The sequence below is a fragment of the Astatotilapia calliptera genome, chromosome 19, assembly GCF_900246225.1.
Source record: "Astatotilapia calliptera chromosome 19, fAstCal1.2, whole genome shotgun sequence".
Taxonomy (NCBI): Eukaryota; Metazoa; Chordata; class Actinopteri; order Cichliformes; family Cichlidae; genus Astatotilapia; species Astatotilapia calliptera.
The window spans coordinates 9,329,163-9,352,127 of record NC_039320.1 but is presented as its reverse complement, the minus strand read 5'-3'; the positions used below and the strand labels follow the sequence as shown (position 1 = coordinate 9,352,127).

At 39.3% G+C, this 22,965-nt stretch overlaps 2 protein-coding genes across 5 annotated transcripts; one reads left to right on the top strand and one right to left on the bottom strand.

The window, feature by feature from the left end:
• Positions 1 to 965: 965 nt before the first annotated feature.
• Positions 966 to 9,690, bottom strand: LOC113012435 (protein tyrosine phosphatase type IVA 2-like). Of its 4 annotated transcripts, none has more exons than XM_026152648.1 (8): positions 9,574 to 9,690; positions 8,886 to 9,028; positions 7,541 to 7,666; positions 4,886 to 5,476; positions 4,704 to 4,796; positions 3,103 to 3,233; positions 2,347 to 2,421; positions 966 to 2,266 (listed from the first exon to the last, which is right to left on the bottom strand). In XM_026152648.1, exons 4-8 carry the CDS (start codon positions 4,979 to 4,981, stop codon positions 2,155 to 2,157), a joined length of 507 nt encoding a protein of 168 aa, XP_026008433.1. In that variant the 5' UTR covers positions 4,982 to 5,476; positions 7,541 to 7,666; positions 8,886 to 9,028; positions 9,574 to 9,690; the 3' UTR covers positions 966 to 2,154. The 4 variants fall into 4 exon arrangements, with proteins under 4 accessions (XP_026008433.1, XP_026008434.1, XP_026008435.1 ...); XM_026152649.1 differs by lacking the exon at positions 9,574 to 9,690 and adding an exon at positions 9,460 to 9,555; XM_026152650.1 differs by lacking the exon at positions 9,574 to 9,690 and adding an exon at positions 9,377 to 9,419.
• Positions 9,691 to 14,731: 5,041 nt separating this feature from the next.
• LOC113012266 (gap junction beta-3 protein-like) lies at positions 14,732 to 22,835 on the top strand. The gene is made up of 4 exons (XM_026152365.1): positions 14,732 to 15,016; positions 19,138 to 19,345; positions 21,981 to 22,282; positions 22,365 to 22,835. The coding sequence occupies exons 2-4, from the start codon at positions 19,175 to 19,177 to the stop codon at positions 22,696 to 22,698; spliced, it is 807 nt and encodes a 268-aa protein (XP_026008150.1). The 5' UTR covers positions 14,732 to 15,016; positions 19,138 to 19,174; the 3' UTR covers positions 22,699 to 22,835.
• The last annotated feature ends 130 nt before the right edge of the window (positions 22,836 to 22,965 follow it).

Sequence of the window (22,965 nt, the reverse complement as noted above, 5' to 3'; positions counted from 1 at the left end):
AGTCAACCCTGGTAAAGGCCGCCCACCCCGGTGCGAGCAGAGGGTCCCAGCGCTCCAGGCACGCGAGAACCACCACAGCTCCAGTGTTCAAATTGTAGGATCCATGCTTTCATGTTGTTTAAGACAAACAACATGAAAGCATGGATCCCTCCCACGTCCCACTTTATGAGCACACTTGAGAGTGTTCATACCAACTGAGTACAGAGCCATTAGAGTACAGTTCTTAAGACTGTACTCTAATGGCTCCCACTGTCACCAAATCTCAGTCCCACAGAGCATATTTGGAGCATGAAGAATGGAGGCAGTCCTGAAGGTCAAAGTCCCAGTAGTCACTAGTAAACTGTACCTAATAAATCGGCCCTCACGGTTGGTGGATTATTATCAATCAGCTGCAGCTCGTCAGTTCAAGGTCAGTTCCTGTGCATGTTTTTCTTTTTGTAGGTCAGTCAATAAAACCAATCAACCTTCAGCCATCCACAGGGTCCACGTGATGCTGCGATTCCACTCAGACAAGCACCACCACAGCCGAAGGCCGGCTCGCTTTGTGCAATGGCGAGTTCACAGAAATCAGGGATGGGTAACAGTCCAACCGCTGAGCTGATGCGGAAGATGGCCAGAGCTTTGTGAGGATAAATTATTAATACGTCTGAAATTTTTAAACCCGTACAATGCAGGGATTTTCTGCATATCATTTTGATCAAGGGTTTATTTAATTAAACTTAAATATATTTGTGCCAAAAACAAACAAAAAAAATACGTGTGGCTGAAATGATCAGGACCACAGCATCCCCCCGGATAATTTGGTCTGATTACAGTTTCCTTTATGTGGCTATCACTCTAAATATTTGTCAAAATTTATCAATTGATACCAAAGACAATTTAAAAAATGTATTTTCTTAAGTCACAATAACACTGGGACTGCCAAAATTGCCTCATTTTGCATCAAAACATACAAAAACCAACAGTTAAGATTACTAAACACTTTAATTTTCCAAGACTAAGATTTTTTTTCCCCCATCCATCAGACAAACATCTCACAAAGAAACAATAAATAACAGATACAAACAGATACAGGGTACAGGAAGGAACAAATAAAATAAAATCTATAAGAAAATAATGGCACAAAGACCAGATACATCTTACAAACACTGACCGAAGAGCTAAGTGGAGCCAGAGATGGATGAGAACTATGGCCAGTAATGTTGCAGTGGCAGCCACTGTGGCTCCACAGTGCCGTTACATGGTTGTTGCAACAGGAACACATAAAGTATTTGGGAGATTATCCTGTTGATCAGAGAGATGAGAAGAACTTTGGCTCTAAAATCATCTGAATGATTGTGTTGCTAACTTATCCCCTAACGTCTAATAGTGAACATTAATGCGTCTGAATGGACCCGAGAGTGGATCTCAGATTTTCATCGAGCAGATTATCCACGCTTTAGTGTTAGCGGGTAGATTAATACCCCATACTGTTTACTGGCCCACAAACGTGTATGATGCAGTGGAAGAAATGTGAATATTTGGACGATTTTAATTATGTTCTTAATGCTTGTCAGTTACTAGGATAATCTACCAAAGCCTTTACATGTTCCTTTGTTAACAACTGTTCTTCCACATGTTAGTCCACTTCCATGGAGGTCAGCGCCAAATATTTATAGCCAACACAAGTTTATTCTACAGAAGCTTATGACTGATTTGGGACATAAAAGGAAAGTAGATAATCTAACATTTGCATCACACTGAGAACACATGTCATCATATGTTTTCATCTTAAATATTGTGTGTTTTCAAACTGAATTCTTCTGGCATTCTGGTTGCAGGACATTGATTTGATCAGTGAGCACAGACTCATAAATAAATCACTCTCAGTCACTGTGTGGATTGATGTGCAATAAACCAACAAGCCTCTATTTATTCAGCATTTAGCTTAGAGCAAATATCAAGCTGCAGACTATAGAACACTGTCAAACACACTGCCAGCTGCATTATTCATCACATCTTATTGGGGTTTTTTATTTTTACATTACAGACAAACAAGCTTTTAAATCTCTGTTTAAGTATTTGTGGGTTTTTGCTACATGTTCAGGGGAGGTTTGAAACCAAAGAAACGGAAATAAAAACTTTAAAACCTCCACTTTCTTTTTGCAAAGAGTCCTACTGTACACAGCAGCTTTGCCCGTTGGCATCTTTGGAGCGCAGACACAGTTTAGGCTTGTAGTTCTCCAGGTAATGCAGCTGCTTGGCATTTAAAGCTCCACGGCGCTTCCTGGCAAAATGGAGGAGACATTAGGCTCAGTTTCCGAAATACAATGCAAGAAAAGGAGGAGCAGCAGAATCAAAGCTTACTGTCTTATTAGGTGCACCGCATCCTCGTATTCCATCCCACATTCAATTAGAGCCAGAGCCACCAACACGGGCGCTCTGAGGACAAACAAGAGGAAGCCTTAGTTAAACTTTAACCCCTGTATGTGACTGGTATTAGACTATAACAGGTGACTCAGTTGCATTTGTTGGGGGTGATATTTTCCTAGTTTAATCATTTGCCTCCAAGAGAATTCAACTCAGTAACTTTTAAGAGCCTACACTTGTAGCCTTCGCAGCTAAGACAACTACTGACGGACAATTTGGAGCTTTGAGTCACCAAGGGCAGCCTGCAGCTAAAAAACACTGCCATATATTTAGGCTCCAACTTACACACAAGTACAAGCCAGCCAGTTGTAAAGGTTTCCAGAGCTCTGATTTATTTGACACCTGTATGACTTACTTGGCAGGTTTTTTGTGGGAAATAACTGAAACTACCACAGCGAGAGCAAAATGAATGCTTTTGTCAGCTGTCACTTTATTGCAGTCATCCTTAAAGTGTGTTAAACTGACTGTTTATATTATGCTCATTACCAAAATAGGAACTACTATCTTGAAGTGTGAGCACAGTGGCTGCTGTCTGTTTAAGGCTTAGAAGTAGGAAAGATCAAGCAGACACACACTAACCAAACAAAACCTGAAGAGTAAACGCAGCTGAAAACACGCACAACACATTGTGCTGTATATAAAATTATTGTGTACTAAACATCAGAATAAATCACGTGTCAGCTTCATACTGACCGTCCCAATCCAGCTACACAGTGCACAGCCACACAGGAGCCAGGCTCGTCTCGAAACTTTGTCTGCAGAAGGCTCAGCCAATCATCGACCACCTGGTCTGGGGGGGCGGATCCATCATCAAATGGCCAATCCTGAAAAAGAGTAAAGCATTAACTTGAGCTCAGTTTTACTGCAGACCAGTCAGCGTTCATAGGTTTTTAAAATACCTCTAAATTATTTTAGTGACCATCCTTAATGCACGAGACGTTTCTATAATTATAGTTCTATAGTGTATGTGAGGATAATGTGCTGTGTCTGAAAACCAAGCTGCTTTAGCTACTAAAATGACCAAGTGGGGTTTTTTGTATTGGATTCATTTACACACAAATGATTTTTCTCTTTAAAAAATAATTTGTGTTTAAATATTCTATTTAAATTGTTTATCATTATTTATTACAGATATTCCAAAATGTTATGCTATTAGTTATGTTTTTTAAAAACATTCTGAAACTGTGTTCAGCACAAGACTTTAAGTATTTGGGTAACTGAACTGCAAACATTGTACAAATATACCTGAAATCATCAGGTATGTCTTGGGTCTTGTAAGCGAGATATAACACATTGATTTTCTTGTGCTTTAAAGACCCAACTAAGAATGAGCTTTGCAAACCAGCTAAAGCTGTAAACGCTGTGATGTAAGACTAAAGTAAACTAACATAAACAGGGTCTGAAAAGTGAAGCCAAGGTAGAAGAGCCTAACACTTTCATTCTTTGTTGTATGGCCAGAAGGGGCCAGTAGATGCTGGAGAATTTAAAAAAAAAAAAAAAAAAAAAAAAGAGACTGAACTCACTGACACCTCAATAAAAACCTTCCTGCTGAGTTTATGCCCTCGGTCACACATTTTACATCATACTGAACAGAACATTATACCAACTTAGGAAACTGTAATATTTTTTAAAGCTGTTGAGCACGGCTACATCCATCTTTGCACAATCTGCAGTTTGTACGTCTGCTCTGGCTGCTTAGGTGTCAAAGAACAGGTTCTTTAGGATATCTTTCAGTACTGGTCTAGCCACATTTCACCAGAAAACATCAGGATGCAGTGATGAGAAGTGGGACATTATAATAAAATCAAAGTCTATAATATTAAAAAATATATATAAACCCACACCTTTCCATAACTCTCTTCACACCAGTACATGTAAAAAACCATTAAAAGCTGTAGAAAAATAGACTGAAAAACTCGTAATCTGCTGGGATAGACTCCAACTCAACTATGACCTGAACCAGATAAGAGGGAGAACAGATTCATGGATTCACGGAAAATATCACAGCAGGACAGTGAAATGCATAACTCATTCACCTGAAGGTTAATTTTCTTCTTTCAGCTCATTAATCCTTTAACTACCCTGCAGATCATGTTCTTACTCCTCCCTTTGTGGTTGACGTTCACTCTATTGTTTGATTTAGGTTCTGTGTGTTTTTAGACTTTGGTACTGGAAGCTGGCGTAATCCATTAATGACAGTAGCTGCATTAAACTCAACGTGTGACTCTCTCTTCACAAACTGCTCTTGTGATTATTTACAGCCGCCTAAGTACTGTTTGCTACGCATCACCTACCAGAACCTGGATGCCTTCTTGTTCCACCGGTGTCTTGTCATACGTGGCAGCGCACACTCGCACTAAGGTATTTACTCCGAATGCTTTCAGATCCTACACATCAAATCACACATTTTAACACAACACCCTGCTTCTGTGTCTTCCAAAGGAGAAAATGTGCAGAGATCTTAAACACGTGTTACCTCTATAAACCGTCCGAGTTGTGCATTGGTGGGATTGTGCGTGATGAGGAATCTCAGACAGTCATAGGAGATCTCCACTGGAGCTGGCCGGTTCATTTTTATACCCAGAGAAGCTTATTAATAAAGAATAAAAGTCTGGAAAGTACTGTGCTTCAAAGAGTGGAGTAACAGAGTCTGAGGAAAAACCCTTCTGAGTGTTAAAAACAAAATGCAAACAAACAAACAAACAAAATCTTCCCACTTAAAGAAAAACAATTGTGTTTTTTAGTGAATGTTACTAAATCAATCTCACGAAAATACAAAATTTTGGTCGAGAAATAGAAAAGTAAATTGCCTTGGCAATAAAGTAAAAGTAAAATTGGCTTGGCAAGAGTTAAACTCTTTTTCTTTCAACTCTATTAGCCCATTCAGAGAAGACTTGTACAAATCACAGCAGAAGAAGAAGAGGAGGAGGAGAGGAAAAGCTGGAAAGAAGAAGAGCAGAGAGGAAACTCCCAGGCTGAAACCAATGCTTGCCCCTCTCTCCGAGACAGCTCACAGACTGCAGGGTGGCTCTTCTTCATAAGGGTTGAACGGGATGGCAGTAGGGACCTATGAGGACAGGAAGGGTCGGCCATTTTAGGTCACTTTAAAACAAAAAAGCTTTGCTGTGACTTTTTATTTACTGGTAAACTTTAAATGTAATTCTCATCTAAATAAGATGTTTATATATATATATATATATATATATATATATATATATATATATATATATATATATATATATATATATATATATATATATATATATATTCTGCTTTACTGTGATGAAATGGTTTTTAAAGTCTCTATAAATTCAAGTTTTTATGTGTCTACTAGTGAATTTTCTGTGATATCAGGACTTTTGAGACAAACAGAGATGGTAAATGGCCTGTATTTGTATAGCGCTTTGCTAGTCCCTAAGGACCCCAGTCATCCACTAGAGGTGGGAATCACCATACATCCCACGATACGATATTATTGCAATTTCTTAAAATATTTTGCGATATTCAGATTCTGTACATAAAGGCAAACTTTATCAATATTCATTTTATCTAATATCAAAGTCTCACACTCAGTCTTTCTCTCATTTCAGTTTTATTGTTGACAAACTGAACGGTTTGTATTACAGTCTAGTCCAACTTAACTGAATGCAACCATCTGGTACAATTATAGCTATTCTGAACTATGCAATATGAAAACTATGCAGCCCATTCAGCAACTGAAGAATTTGAAAGTAAATTAAAACAAAATATAATTTTACATTAAATAAAAAGTTTTAAACTTAATTAAAATAAAACATGTCTTAAATTAAAAGAAGTAAACTGTCATGTTTATTGCTGCCAAAAAACAAGTTAAACACATTTGGACAGTCAAGCAATGTCAGGATTCTTGCTCAGAAAAAGGATCAACATGCTCTGAAGTCAGAGTTCCAGTCTACAAAAACTTTTTTTGTAACAAAATATCGATTTCTGCTGTCCCTGTATCGATACATTATTAGCAAACAAAGTATCACGATACTACACAGTATCGATTTTTTCCCCCACCCCTATCATCCACCCATTCACTCACACACTGGTGATGGCAAGCTACATTGTAGCCACAGCCACCCTGGGGCGCAGTGACAGACTGCCAGACACTGGCGCCACCGGGCCCTCTGACCACCACCAGTAGGCAACGGGTGAAGTGTCTTGCCCAAGGACACAACGACCGAGACTGTCCAAGCCGGGGCTCGAACCGGCAACCTTCCGATTACAAGGCAAATTCCCAACTCTTGAGCCACGATCGCCCCATTTGGAAACAAACAGAGATGGTAATCTCTGCAGTGCAATCCCAGCCATGTTACTGCAAATACTGAACTGCCAGCTGATGGAACGCGTCCGTATCGCTCACTGAAGGAATTTGCGACTGTTATCTGAATCAACGCACTGATTGGATTCCTACATCAGCTGATGGGACTGTGGCTGTGGTAAACGGATGTGGATAGTTAGCTTGACTGTCCTGTTCACATTTTACTGGACATGCAGCTGAACACTCAAAGTCGTTTCAGCTCCACTGCCACACAGACGGATACAGAAAATCTTTACCACCTCATCATTTATAGTTAAGCTCCTTATTGTAACATAAACAGGTTATTCATTGTATCCTGTTTAACTGAGCCCCTTTTTGAGTGACATTTTTTTACCTTTCTGAACTGTTTTACTGTGTGATAATTATGTATTTTATTGACATTGAACCAAGTTATTTTTCATGCTCTGGCTGCATAACAGCTTTTTTTTTTAAAATTGGGACATCGAGTTCAGGAAGGGATTGCGTATGAATTCATGCTGTGCATGCAGCTGATTCCCTTTCACCTTCAGGAGAAACTTACTGGTTTTAAAAAATAAGCATTCCTTAAATCATGGTTAGTAGTCATTTTTATAAAGAATTTGCATGACGATCTTCACCACAGTGGACTCTAAGACTGAAGTGAAGACTTTAAGCTTTAATATGGTACGATTAACAAAAGTACAAAAATGGAGCCATGGGTGCCAGGCAGTAGAAGTAAAGCTTTTGATGCTGTAGAGATAACACATCAAGGACTAGACTTTATCCTCAAAGTTTCAAATGAAGGCACCACCTGCCTTTATCACTCACCTGTGTGCGTGAATGGCAGTGAGTGTGCCTAGCTGACGTCTCCTTTTCACTTGTCCACAATAAGCAGCAGGTGCTGGGCTTGGCAAAACTCCCCTCCAAGCCTCGCCAACGCCATACATGTGCAGCCTGAGAGCGAGACATGAAGAAGAGATGAAGTCATGAGACCAGAGTGCACAACATTTTCACCCTTTGTCCTCCTGTAACCATTTAATGGTTTATAAAAGTGAACACAAAAAACACGTGGCTCATAAAAGAATAAAGTGATACATAGACTCATCCCTACTAAAACCCAGCAAAGATACGAGACAGAGGAGCAACTGAAAAAAAACAAAGAGAGAACACACAACCATGCAAACACTAGAGTGAAATCTGCGATCTCGGTCTTGAGTGTTTTTACAGTTTGGCATTTCCTTAGTGCATCAAGATATTCTTGCTGTGTTTTACAAGTTTTACAAGCAGATGGATAAACCCCGAGCCCACCGAGTTCACGTAGCATCTCCTATTCAGCTTGGTTATGTTTTGAACTTTTTGCAAACTCTATTCCAGTATATCTGAGAATTTAACTACCAAATATAGTAAAATATATCAATTCATTTGTGTGAAAACCTTAGAGAATTTAGTTGTGCTCCTGTAGAGAAAAGTCTAGAACTAAGGCACTTTTGGGAGTTTTCCTTCAACCTCATAAAAGTACAGAAAAAAAATGTAGCTTCCTTTTCTATTTAGAAGGCTGGGAAAGAAAATACAGGATATTTATCCTTCATATGATCAAGCAGACTGATAGGTGAACTGCCACTGTGAATACTGAAGGATTATAGACAGAGCTGTAGTCTTAACATAGTCATAACAATCTTAATGACATAAATAAAGCTTATTGACTACCTAATAAAGCTAATAAAGCTACCTGTGCATGATAGCTGATATCTGGATAATAGTTTGGGATGACAAATAATGATATATGAAATACTCAGTGGTGTAGCTGTCTTGGTCTGACCTTCCTACCTGACCCAAAATCTCATGGTACATCTGTGTTACTCTTACAGAGAACAAATGATTCAGCCTGTAAAACCGCAAACCTAAAACACAGACGTGTATCTAATATTAGCCTAACCAAGTTGTTTATTCTGTTTACCTCTGTCAGAGATCATTCTGACGTTCATGTCAGAGATACCAGCACACGAACAGAGACAAACAGGTTACCAGCTGGATGCGCTAATCTCCCGTCCTTACCTTCTCCAAGCTGCCCACATAATGTTTCTAGCCGGCCCTAAACTTATCCCAGATGTAATTTATCTGGAAATATGGTTACCCGAGTCCAACACGAACTGCGGCGTGGTGATATACTCACCGTGATGAGAGCTGAGGAGATGGTTCATTGAGCGGACACAGGAAAATGTGACGGCTCCGGGATGTAGACACACCATTGATGATGATGCTGCTGCTGTTTTTCTGGGTCCTGGCTGACTAACGGCCCGTTAGCTTAGTGCTAACCTGCAGCGAATAAGAAGAAAACACGTCGATATTTATCGATGACTTCAGCTGCTGCGTTTTAGCTTATATGTTGATATTCCAATAACCAAACGCAATATGACTTTTAAAAAAAAAAACGAAAAATAAACCGGGAAGCATGACACTTAACTAGGCTAATCACTTAAATACCTGTACGAGAGCATCCATGTTTAAAATTAATCTACACGGCAGTTACAGTTAAATTACCGAGAAGCCAGCTGGCTTTTTTGTTTTTTTAAGGCACACATAGAGCGATTATGACACACGCAGATTAAGAGAAAATGTCAGCATATTATTTATAAACTGTCTTACTGGACTAAACAACAGCACCTTCTGTCATTAAATGCTCCGCAAGACAGGTCAGTTAGAAACCAGGTCAACAAGCAGAATAAAAAGCAGGCTAAAACGCTCACCGGCTTTCAATAACAGCGAGTACAGTGACCTTGCTAGCAAACGAAACATTAGCCGGACAATAGCGACGGCTATAGCGTAGATTTGAAACGCCCAGCGTGAACAAAAGCACTTACAAAACGAAGCAGTTTCACAAAATATCCAGAAGCTTCTAATAATGGACGAGAGCCTGCGAGGGAGACATGTTGCAAAAAAAACGTCAAGTTAGCAACGTAGGACATGATGACTACCGGTCACCGTCTTTCCAAAATAAAACTGCTGAAGACCCATGTTCCGGTTTAAAAAAATGAAAAGAAAGACCATTATTCGCAAACTCAATGACACTATGTTGTTTTATATGAGTTTTGCTTAATTTAATGATAATCACTTACTCAAAACTGAACAGCACCTGTTGTGTTTGAAGAAATGTTCTCATTTCCAATTTGACCACCTTGTGAATTAGGAAAAAATGTGTTGTATCTGATGTATCTTGAAATTTAGAAATAGTCAGTAAGTCAACAATTTGAAAGAACTCAAAATTTCAACTTCCCTCTCTCTGCAATTTTTTTATTAATTCATTTAATTGTTAGAAACAAGTTTCCATTTTCTCGTCCTCCTTTACCTTTGGATATTTATCCATAAGAAACACAAACTCAATTACATTACAGACCATTAATTACAGACCATTATAATGGCTAACTGGTTTGATTTTATTTGACGACTTGCTCTTTTTGCATATTTAATTTAAGTTTCCTCCTGTGCAGAGCAACACAGTACAAATATATAGGAGTTAGCTCATGGCTTAGATGAACAAATTGTAGCTTTAATATCCCACATAACCAAATGTAGATTGTTTAATATTTATTTCTTCAGTATGTTTTCCTATGCTTATCATCTACAAAGGGATGATCATGTATTACAGACTAAATCTACCCACTGATACAAAAAAGTAACCTGAGCCTGAACAGCTGAGGTATGTCAACTTTTAAAAGCCAAAGGATAAGTGAATGTTTTTTGTTTTGGTGTTTTGTTTTTTTGGTGTATTTTGTCACATAGGCCATCAACAGTCACCTCGAGTCGCTTTATATTGTAGGGGAAAGACTAGGGATGTAGCTAGCAATTATTTTAGTGAACGATGAATCGATAGATTATTCCATCAATTCACTGAGTAATCCAACAAGAAATATTTTTGTCTTATTAATGAGCAATCATAAACATTCAAAGGAGAAAAAACACAGGTCTTTCAAAATGAACTGCTCGTTGTTTTCCATTTTAGAAATTGCAATGTTTTCACGTTTAACTACATATAACATCTGTCAAAAAAACACAAAAAACAACTAAACCCCTTTGATTGTATGTACATGTCATAATAAATTAGATTTTTTTTAAAAGAAAACATTTTCTTAAATTGTAAAATGTATAAATAATCTCAAGCACAGTCAAAAGTCACAAATAAAATAAGATATATATGCAAACTAAACTAAGGCATAGAAATGCACCTTTACTCTGTCTTCTTGGAAGGCTTTCTGACTTTAATAGGAAGCAAGTGCTGCTGAAAACAGATGCTATGTTAGTGTAGATATTAATAATAATTCAGTGTCCAACCTAACAACCATCAGGTCAGTGGACCAGAGTTTAATAGCCCATTTATATTTTTATTGGCTTGTGGAAAAAATCTTATTTCTATATTTTTAAATATTAATGGATTTTAATTAACACAATATTTGATATTATTTCACTTACAGTGTTAAAAATCTTACAAAAGCCTTGAAATTAATAAGGTCTAGGACACCCAATGCCCCCCTTTATACTCACCCCTGTTTGCTGCATATAAAACAGGACGGCTATTGTCAGCATTCAGCACGCTGTATGAATAACATTTCATCTGCATATTTTAATACAACTTCTGGACTCTTACTGCAGATTTTGACTGCGTAAAACAAACGGAGCAGCGGTGGATGGAGCAGCTACAGCGTTTGCTTTTGGTCGTGTCAGTTTGTTGATCAGGTGCTTTGACAAAGGACTCCACTAGCCTTTTCCCAGTAAAGGTTTTAATGGTGATCACAGGAACAGCTGCTGTTTTTTTCACTCTACCTGAGCTCACTGTCTCAGTAACAGCTCCGCCTCTTTGCTCTTCGCGGTGTGTAAACAGACTCCAGCTCCACGTTAAACTGTGCCAGCGTCATCATTTCTACTGCTGTGTTGTTATCAGTGTGTGTGGGCTCAATATGGTCAGACTTATTATTCACTGATAATAAATACGTGTCTATTGCAGGTCTGTTTTTAGTGGGTGTGCGTGGGAATGTGGGGGAAGATGCTACAATAATACAGAGAGAATTTCAACAATCAGATGACCACTCTGAGCAAGTACTTCACCATCGTCATCATCATCATCATATGTCCCTTTCTATAGATTTTGACTCCTTAGGGTATGTCTATGGTCTCCAATAGATGCTGAAAAGTTGTCATAAATCACCATTCTCCATATCTGCGGGGCATCTAGCCCTAACAGTCAGATGACTTAACAGTGGGATTATAAAACTGAAACAGATGATTTTTGTCCTTAGGACTATTGTTGGATAACAGACTCACATTTGCCAAGAAAACTGAAGGTAAAAAGTGGATTTTTGTTCAGAAGCAAATCCTGCTTTTCTTCTGTTAGTGATACTGTATGCATGCATGCTTCTCCCTCCATCCATCCATACTTTTCCATTCACATTCCACTGTGTTTCCTCACAACTGACACCTTTCTACCTCAACATTGTGTCTTATACAAAACAATACATAACAAATTTTAACTTAGTTCAGGTAAATTGGTACTTTATATTGTAAGGCTAAAAACCAGATCACAGAGCAATCAAACGTCCCCATTTGGCGATGCTGGGAAGGAAGACCTTTCTAAGAAGAAATGACTTTCAGTAGAACCATGCTCAGGGAGGTGCAGCCATCTGCGTCAACTGACTGGGTGGTCAGGAGAAAGAAAGAAGGAAAGAGTTAATGGCAGGTAGGCTATGAACACAACGAGGACAAAACTCAACCGACAGAGTGATGGCATGCAGTAGTAGCATATAAGTACATCAGGAAAAGAGAGGAAGAGAAAGGCTCAGTGCATCATTGGAAGCCGATCCTGCAGCCCCAGTCCCCAACCCCCAGGGTTGGTTCAGACTCACCTGATCAGCCCTAATTATAAGCTTAGAAAGTCTGAAGGCTCTGCCTTTTAGATATAAGCCAGTAGTCTCAGACCAAAATGCTCTATTAAGATAATTTTGTACTATGTGGTCTTTGACAAATGATAGGGCTTGAGTGTTTAAGACTGTGTATGTATGGACTTAAATTCACATCTGGATTTAACTGGAATACAGTTCATTATAATACATGAGTGTTACCATGATCTTACTGTGAATTCTTCCTACATGATCCAGAGTTGAGCAGCCAAACTTGCCAAACAGGTAAATTTTGCAGGTCTCAGGTCTCTGGGGGTTCTTATCTGTATTATGAAATCATTGTTGCATAACAATCACTGACAATAGGCTAAAATTACCCAGCCTTAGCATGTCTGCACCTGTAACACCTTACAAAAGCGTCCATCCATTCAGCTGACATGGGGCAAAAGGCAGGGTACACCGTGGACAGATCACCAATCTGACACTGGGCTAACACATAGAAACAAACAAGCATTCACATCTATGACCAGTTCAGAATAGCCCAATAACTTAACCCAAAGCAGGCCTTTGGACTATGGGAGGAAGCTGGACTGCAAGTTGAAAACCCCCAGACTGGATTCAAACCTGGGACCTCCTTGCTGTGAAGCATTGGTGCCACCTCACCCCCCCTTTGCATCGAAACATCACATTATTTTAATTTCACAACAACAACATCAAATTTATATGATTTTATGCCACCTATGCTATCATGAAGCCTTCCACCTATCAACTGGCCTGCAGAAAACCAGTATTCAGACAAAACCATAAATAAACATGTGATCATGCACACAGTTTTTTTTTTTACACCTTTAAAATAACTTATTAGAGAAAAACATGTATTTTAACTTCCTCTGTTAAAAAAAACAACAACATTTTTTTCCCCAAACCTAAATGTCCTGCTATTTGTTTTGTATGCAGGTTATTTCATATAAAATCTGTCAAATTGGAAAAAGGTTTCGACTCAATCCCCTCAGAATCGATTTCACTCTGGTAATCTCAGCATAAGTAATACAATATACTATTTTTCCAAAATACAGTACCTACACAGGGTTGCACTAAAATTTGGGACCTTTTTCAAGAAGCGTACCTTTTCCAGCCCTCACAATGTCTTAAATAAAGAGGATATCCACATGGAAATTTCAGGGCTGAAAAACAGATTTTTGTTCTGTTCTGAGAAAATTTATTTTACCCTTAGTCCAAATCTTTGTTTGGTTTGTTCAACATGGAGAAAACCTGCAGTGAATATGGGTTCCCTGTTGCTTGTACTCTGATAACAGAGGCAGGCAGAAAATGCAAACTGTTTTTATGTTTTTATTATTAAGCACACTGAGTTTGCATGTAATGCAATGTGCTATAGGAATGAAATTACAAATGCCAGTGTCACACCAGAAATTTAAGGAGCTTGGAAAGAAAAGCATCTGGACTTCTTTAAGTTTCTTGAAGACATTTCACCTCTCATCCGAGAAGCTTGGTGGAGAGTCTCATATTTAAGCCCTATGGGAGTGTCTTTCCACCAATTCAAGAAACTTAAAGAAGTCCAGACGCTTATCTTCCCAAGCTAAGATTATAATGACCTCGATGACTGAGAACCTTCACAGACAGACCGAACAGAAAGTTAACACTTATTATGGAAAATCACACTGGAGGATGAGACGGGCAAAAAGCAGGCTTTTCCTATACTGTAAACTGTTTTGATTAGCCACCTATCGCACATGGTTACACAAACTTGAAAGGTTTATCCAGATCAAAGATCCAGGCTGATTTCTGTTAATCTACTGTGTGTCACAATCATTAAACAGGTTGAGATAAACTGCTGCAATCTGCTCCCAACCCTGTTTGATATACTATGATTCTGCTAAGCTGTTTGCCATCTGAGGATATTTGCATTAGTTTCCACAAGCTGTCCGCATTCAGGGTGTGGCGTTTTCTCTCTTAGTTACTCTCTTCAACCCCCAAACACACACACACACACACACACACACACACACACACACACACACACACACACACACACACACACACACACACACACACACACACACACACACACACACACCAGGCTTTCTGTTTGACATAGCTGGATGTTCTGTCTTCCTTCTCAATGAAGAATTTGTGTCTGTTGCTTTACTTATTTATAACGTGTTAGGTTACATGTTTTCTAGGGAGTGGAGTCTACGCAGCCGATGTTCATGTGTGCGTCTGTCATGACGTCGCTGCTGAATCTGGTTTGGCAGGCGTTCTGAGGAAAGAATGAGTAGACAGAGGCAGCAGGGGAAAGAAAGGAGCTGAAAAGCTGAAAGTAGCTTTTCCCTTCAGTGCTTAGTCTTCGCCTGCTGGTGTCGGCACACGGGGTGTTTAAGTGGCGTTTCACTTCCAAGTAAGTTCCTTTCTCTGTTTGGTTTTCAATAATTTTACTGTATCCTAAAGTCAGGAGTGAGCGGTAAACATGGAAACTGTATTCAGGAGTCTGTCATTTATCCCCTGGCCAAGCTAAAGTATGTTTTTGTTCTTTTTAAAAGTAATGCAAAAGGTGAACACGAGTTGTTTATATGCTAGAAAAATAGGGAAACTCATTTAAAATAATAACCAGCTATGGAACAAACATTTCCTTTTGTTATGACTAAGTGTTAGAATATGAGGGGAAAAAAATGGTGGTCAACTCTAGGTTCATCAAAAAGACCGAGGCGTGGTGGAGCGGGGTTCACATTACAGTAAAAACTTTCCATGTAGCCACCGATGATACATAAAGTTTCTATTAAAGTGCCTCCTTTATGTCTTTTAGGTTTTCTCTTTGCTTTAGTCTCTTACATGACTGTAACCAAATATATGTCTATGGTACAAAACACTGCTGCTGAGGATCCTGGGATGGCTCGTTTGTATTTCTTTTGGTTCTTTCCTGCATCACTGACAAACTGTCAGAATGCCCGCCACCAACGATCAGCTGCTTCTCAGTCCACTACTGTTAAACTAGACTGTACAAGCTATGAACAAAGCACGTCCACAGTGGCATTAGTAGAAACCACTACTGATTCCTTTTATTAAACAATAATTGTCCCACAAAAATTGGGAAATCCCTTTAAGTTTAGTCTTAGCACAGACTAACATTACAAGCTGTTTGCTTCTGTCCTCTTCTCTGTGCTCATATAAACTTAAATACAGCTGAAATCCCATCAAAGCTGTTCTCATTTATGTTTTTCTGCTTCTGTTGTCCAACAGCACAACAGGTCCCAAAAAGCTTTCAAACCTTTCTTCACTTCCGCACAGCTAAAATACTGATATCAGTGATTTTGTATAACAAAAATGGTTATACAATTTTTAAATACAATTTTTTCTTTTTACAATTGTTAAATAAATTGTGTCATTTTAGCTACAATTAAATGTGAAATGATCCTTTTGGAGAAAAAAGAAGCAACAGAATTTCATAAAAAGTTAAAAACGTTTTCACTCTGGGAATGAAATTTGGCTACTCTACATGTCATAAACCTACTGGACCCTCAAAAAGTCAGAGCAATGGTTTAGCTAATAATGGCTGTGTGTTGGTCTTACGTAGAGCCTATGGACAGCTTTGCAGATTGTCACCTACATGTTATAACTGATTAATGCCACCAGGGGGCAGCGTCACAACCAGCTGCATGTCAGCTGCTCTCTTATGCTGTGGTTGATCGTTCAGCTAACTGTGCAGACGACAGAAATGATAACATACAAGTAGCTCAAGTGAAAAATGTCCACTGAAGAACTGTCTGTGCTTTTCGTGCTGTTTTTTTCCTGTTATTTCCTGTTTCTGTCCACTTTGCTGCTCTGAACATCTGCATTCCCTGCATTCCCACGCATGCCACTCCCATCCACCAGGAGTAAACCATTGGTGTTAAAGTGGTTGAACTGGAAGTTTTGGTGAAGGTGTCTTAGTGGCATTTTACCTGTCAAACGTTTGATTGTAAGCAGTGTTGAGCATCCAAAATAATGGCCATACCTGAGTTCATGGTCTCAGTTGGGTCACCGTTTTGCTGGTCTGTGCTTGTCAGAGGTCGACCGTACACTCCCAATGACAATACGATTTACACATGCATTGTATTATCGACTTTTTTGTTGCTTAGTTTGAATCTTAAAATACTTTTTGCCCCGTTTCTACAAAGATTTAACAGTTTCTTTATTTTTAAAACAATATTTAATTTGTCTTAAAAAAAAGGAAATTCATCCTGGAATACTGCCTTCAATTCAAAAATACTGACCCCAACATAAACAGCCTCTGCTGCAGGAGTTAATCTGGAGTTTAAAGTGTTAACAGAGAAAACTCCTCCAAACTGAGCCAATGCTCTTTCGTAAATTCCAAATATTTAACTCTTTTCTAAACACTGACTGACCTTCTACTGTGCCAGAAACCACAGAGGCCTGTGCGTGTTACAGAAACCATATGGATTTTATTTCCTTCTTCTAAACAACTGCAGTACTTTGAAAGTTCATCCTTTTCTCTTTGAAAGAATACACCCACGCCTTCCATTTAAGCTTCTTCTCCTATATTTCTGCATTTAACATTTGCCTGAAGCACATAAAAATCTAAGCAGAAATGTAGCAAAAAGCATCAAAAGCATGTTTTTGTCTTTGCAAGCTTTGGAAACTCTGAGAGTTCAGAAAACTTCACTTTGATTGCACACACTGAACAGTGTTCAGAAACCATAGCCTCGTAGATAAGCTGGGGTGCATGTCATTAGGGTGTTCACTGATAAATGTCATTCAGCAGCAGCAAACATGCAGACAGTTGATACTGACAGATAACCTGTGAGCACATAGAATCCAAGAGCACAGTGTTAATAAAAGACTCTCTAGGTGTTAAAATCACACAGACATACAGTCATGTTGTGCTCAGATTATATGTGTACATATTTAAGAAACACCTTCAGTTATTTACAGCTTCATATTTCTATTCTTGGACCGTAGTAGAGTAACTTTGGAGGATTCATTGCTCAAAATAAGTCTTATTCGGCTTATCCCAAGCCTTAAGGCAGCCTCTGAATTTATCCTCTATCTGAAACAAGCCATTTCATCTGCCTTTAAGGTTTTAATGCCAGAGCAGTGTGTCTGTGACGATCGTATTGGGTATATCCACTGCCACTGACATCATACACAGTCAAACTGAGAAGAGCGTGAGTCTTTTTCTAATATGAGAAGCTCAAATGTCTATAATAAAAAAGCATTAGCACAATAACTCTAATACAATTCAAGATTTTCACAAGCTTCCCTGCACATTTGTGTGTGATGCTTTGTTTTGCCCTTAAGAAAGATGCAATAATCCATTTTGCAAGAAAGAAATGTGTTGGTTGCATTTCAGGAGTTAGGGCAGGTCAAAGATTTACTGGATGGTTAGTGGTTTGATCCCTCGCTCCTCCAGTCTGCATGCAAAATGTCCTTGGGCAAGATACAAACCCCAAGTCATTCTCCGATGCATCGATCGGAACATGAATGTGAGTGAATGTTAGCTAGAAAGCAAAAAACAATGCTTTTGTGAATGAGGCATGTTATATAAATCACTTTGAGTGCTCCATTTACATTTTGTAAGGTAAACAAGTGGTTAGATGCTCTAACCAGCCCAAAAACATTGCTGAAGGACATGTGACCATATTGCTTTAACACTTGCTTCATAAACAAGCTGCTTCTGTCAACTGCATGCATTCAGAATCAGATACTTGTTCTAATACTAGAACCAATAAAACTGGAACACAGACTTGTCAGCTTCAAAAGGCACCAATATGACAAACGACAAATGAGATAAAGAGCGTTAGCCACTTGTGCAGGCACCCAACTGTCAACCAAGGGAACCACGCCCACAATAATACATAACTTTAAGCCTTGTATACACTGTAAATGGGTGCGTTAAACAAAAGTTAATCTCCTGTAGATTTGTTATGAAAAGAATAAAATGAGCTGGCCTTAAGTGTGCTTGTTTCTGCTCTAAATTTGGGTTTTTAAACTAAGTCCACAGGGCCTGACTTGTTTCTGGGGCTGGTTTTTGGCACGTTTGCCTAGATTTAATGCTTCAATCTCAGAGGATGTCAGCTGTCACAGCTAATTTAAACTAACATAAAATTGTGGTGGTCATATTTTTCTACATGTAGGCAAATGCAAACAAACGGTAGATTTGTTTTATTCATCATTTTATGGCCCTTATTTTATTTTATTTTAACTGTTTACATTTTGTTACAGTTACTGAAGCATGCAGTTTCATTAGTGAGGATCCAGATAAGATGAATAAGCCTAAATAATGATTTATTGGGCATTAAAGGGAATCAGCAGTTGTACTGTTGTGCAAACCTACAGTGTTTCTAAATGTGTACTCTCTCCTGTTTGGCTGATACGAATGAATTCATGCAAGCCCAGACATGTATTTATGTGACCCACATTGCAGCTGATCCTTAACGATAGCAAGACCAAATTTGAGAATAAGAATAGAATGCAAAGCTAAATCTAAGGGAAGGTAATTAGTATTTTTGTTTTTCTTCACAGAGCATTTATCTCAAAGGCCAGTCCAACAGCGACAGGGATGAACTGGTCAGGATTGGAGAATCTTCTGAGCGGAGTCAATCAGTACTCCACGGCGTTTGGGCGGATTTGGCTGTCCATGGTGTTCGTGTTCCGAGTGTTGGTGTTCGTGGTGGCAGCTCAGAGGGTGTGGGGTGACGAAAACAAAGACTTTGTGTGTAACACCCGACAGGTAAGGCTGTCACTAACCCCACCTTCCAATGTTTTTCAGTGACAGGGAGAAATAAGAGTTGTTGAGAATGTTACAGCACTGGTTCATAAGCCCTTCAGGGAAATCTGGTCCACTGATTTTCTACATTTACACTCAATATAGAGACGTTTTTAAAACTGGAAAGTTAACCTGCCCGAGTCACTTCAGAGGTGGTGATGGTGGTTGTGGTCTTGGTTTGAAAGAATGTGCTTTACAGTCCAAAGCATAGATAAATGAAAAGAAAATGGGCTGACAATTAATGTCAGCTGTCCTCAAAAGTTGAATTTGTGTTGGTTACTGATGCAGAAAACTATCACCAACCAGCAGTTGATTAAAGAAAAAGATTCAGCTACCAAATGGCTTACTCACACATACAGTGCCTTTGGATGGTCTAATTGGGTCATTTTGGATTATAATAAAGCTTCTGTGAAGAAATTTAACTGAAAACAAAGATGTTAGCCCAGAACAGCTTCACTCCTCCTCAGGTTTGATTCACCAAGTCTTCCACATACAAGGTTGTTTTCCACCCACATAAACATCGTGCCTGATGGTTAATTACCTGTCAAAGCATCCTGATGTTCAGCCAAAGCGCTTCTGAAACCGATGTAGCCAACACATCTCAAAGTGGCAGAACATGTCTGTGAGCCATGGCCACACCTTGCCATCATATGAGACGTTAAGGTCACACAAATCGAGCTGTGACTGCATCGCTCAGCTCGCTCTTAGCTGTTTCGTCTTCGGGACGAACTTGTTTTTTTCTGTCCTTTCATCTCCTGACGACTCACAAACATACGCTGACATGTCCTTGCATATTGGGAGGGATCCAGGGTTAATTACCCCGTTACCTGAATGGACTGAAGAAACCTTCCTCATTTTCAGACGGCCTCTCTGCTCTTCATCCAAGTTTAATGAAATGTAAAATATATTAAGTATCATCATAAATCTAATGAAGCCTCTATTTCACCTCTACACTGACCTTGTATTTGACCTTCTCGGTAGCAGGAAATCTGTAATCCTGCATATTTTTTAAAGGATACAAAATTTTATTTAATTATATTATCCCATAAGTTGAACTTTTAATTCTTTCAGAACGTTGTTAAAGTACTATGACTCAGTGAATGCATCTAACTTTTTCTAACAAAGGTAACTGCAAAAGACGAAATTCCCTCTTAGACACAATATGTTGGCAGGCTGGGATCTACATAAATTCAGTGCAGCTTTCTGATATAATGTTTCAGTCTTCTCTATACAGAACTTTTTATTCTAAATTTGAAACTGTTATATAATGAAGAACGCTGAAACTTTGTCATATGAACTAAAAGATGAAAAATTGCCCAGCAGTGACTTCGGTCTGTCAGTGCAGCTTTACCTCTTTGGTCTCGTGTTGTGAGCGCTCTGTTTTGCATGTAGTCTTTATGTCATTTGACTGTGTTGCTCTGTGTGTGATGTGCAGCACGACACAGTCGAACACTACGATGAAAGTCAAAACAACAGACAGATATCACATCGAGACAACACGGTTGAACCGAACATCAGGAAGACACTAACGAAGTGATCGTAAAAAAGTTCAGTCGACATGAACGGCGGTCGTGAACAAAACAAATGTAACTTCATAAATATGACTCACATCGTTTTCATACTGTTAATCCATCTCTTGTGTTCCAAGAATCACCGGACGCCACTAATGTAGTGATTTGATCCTTCCCTGTCAGAGTACAGGTGCGCCGAAAAATGCCACCAATAGGACGGGTTTATGAACTTTCACCTTGTGGTCTGTTTATCCTTACTGTTCACACTAATGCACGAGCATCACAGCCACTGAACGTGACCACAAAACGATTATTGATGACTTTTCCACGCATCATAAAGGCAAACCTTCCTTTGCTCACTGTTCCTATTAAAACAGGAGCCAGTTTTGCAGCTTTTGTGCGCTGCGATTTATTTGTCTTCCATTTAATCAGTGGGATCTTCTCCTCTCACGATCAATACAGAACCTACCCAGCATTTCCAATGCCTGCCTTAAACCTCGACTGAATGTTAATTCAGTTGTGCACTTCGGTGAAAGCCTCTGCAGTCACTCGTTTATTTGAGCTTTTCCTTTCATTTGTCACGTATTTACCAAATTAGATTGTAAGACTGAATTAGTGTTGGTGTTACATTAAAAGCCTTGTATTAAAAGCATATTGTGTACAGCATATTATAATTATAGGATATCTTCTCAAATAAATGAAAGCAAGCAAAAAGTAAAGAAAAGCAAAATACTTCATGTCTCACTAACCTGGTTCTTTTTGTATCTTTTGTCTTAAACTTTATTTTTGTTTTATATTTATGCCCTAAAAGCAGAAACTGGTTTCAAAGCATCGTCAGTTTTTAGCGTCATACAGAGGCATTAAAACCTTCTGCATCAGCTTCTCATTCTGACACCACAACAGTCCCTCTGTTTGTATTTATCATCATATGACATCTGCATTAGCTGTACTCTAAAATAAAAATACAGCCACTTTCTTTTCTCCAAGTTTCTCTTTAATGCAAAAATCCTTTGCTCTTGCTGATTTTCTCCATCTGAGACGTGAGACGAGCTACTTAAGCGAGTTACGACCCCGACTTTGTTTTGCAGCCCGGCTGTACCAATGTCTGCTACGACCACATCTTCCCCATCTCCCACATCCGCCTGTGGGCGCTGCAGCTCATCTTTGTCACCTGCCCGTCTCTGATGGTGATGGCTCACGTGAAACTCCGTGAAGGAAAGGACAGGAAATATGTCGAGCTGCACCAGGGCTCGCACCTCTACGCCAACCCTGGCAAGAAGAGAGGAGGCCTATGGTGGACGTATCTGCTGAGTTTGATCTTCAAAGCTGGATTTGACTCAGCTTTTCTCTATATCCTGTTTCAGTTATATCATGGATATGACCTGCCCAGGTAATGCTGGTAACTTACTGTTATTAAAATGAACCAGTGTTGTTCTGAACTCGTTAAAACCTGCTGTACTCTTTTCTGTCAGGTTGTCCAAGTGTCAGCTGTCGCCGTGCCCCAACACCGTTGACTGCTTTATCAGCCGTCCGACGGAAAAAAAGATCTTCATGCTGTTCATGGTCATCTCCAGTGCGGTTTGCATCCTCATGTGTATCCTCGAAATGATTTACCTCATCGGCAAGCGCATCATGAAAATATTAAAGATCCGACATGAGAACGAGAGGCTCGTCTTCGCTGACCAGCACGAGCTCACTACCATTGCTCCAGCCCGCTCTCAGTGCAGAAGCAGGAGAGATCCGACAGTGACCGACAGCGAGCTGGAGTTAAGCAAGAGGAAGGATGCTAAAACTACAGTACTCTAGCATTCTGCAAGCTGCAATCATGGCTCGCCAACAGGAACAGAAAGTACCCAATAAGACTACTGAAACTGATCAAAAAGGGTTGTAAGCGATGGGTATTGTTTAGGTTTTATCCGATACCAGTACCAAACTGGTACTTTTGAAACAGTGCCGGTGCTTAAACGGTGCTCGAACCGGTGCTTAAAGAATGGAGAACACAAAATTGGTCCAGAAACCTCTCATGTTCAGCTGTTTTTTTTGTAAAAAGATAACAATGTTAGAGTTTTCTGC

Bases quoted from the DNA above. Each gene is read 5' to 3' on its own strand.
- LOC113012435 (XM_026152648.1), bottom strand. From the start codon at position 4,981: ATGAACCGGCCAGCTCCAGTGGAGATCTCCTATGACTGTCTGAGATTC. The intron at 2,422-3,102 runs GTCAGTATGAAG...GTTTGTCCTCAG, and splicing joins TGTGTAGCTGGATTGGGACG to AGCGCCCGTGTTGGTGGCTC. The intron at 2,267-2,346 runs GTAAGCTTTGAT...CCATTTTGCCAG, and splicing joins GCGGTGCACCTAATAAGACA to GAAGCGCCGTGGAGCTTTAA.
- LOC113012266 (XM_026152365.1), top strand. From the start codon at position 19,175: ATGAACTGGTCAGGATTGGAGAATCTTCTGAGCGGAGTCAATCAGTAC. The intron at 19,346-21,980 runs GTAAGGCTGTCA...TTTGTTTTGCAG, and splicing joins TTGTGTGTAACACCCGACAG to CCCGGCTGTACCAATGTCTG. The intron at 22,283-22,364 runs GTAATGCTGGTA...CTTTTCTGTCAG, and splicing joins CATGGATATGACCTGCCCAG to GTTGTCCAAGTGTCAGCTGT.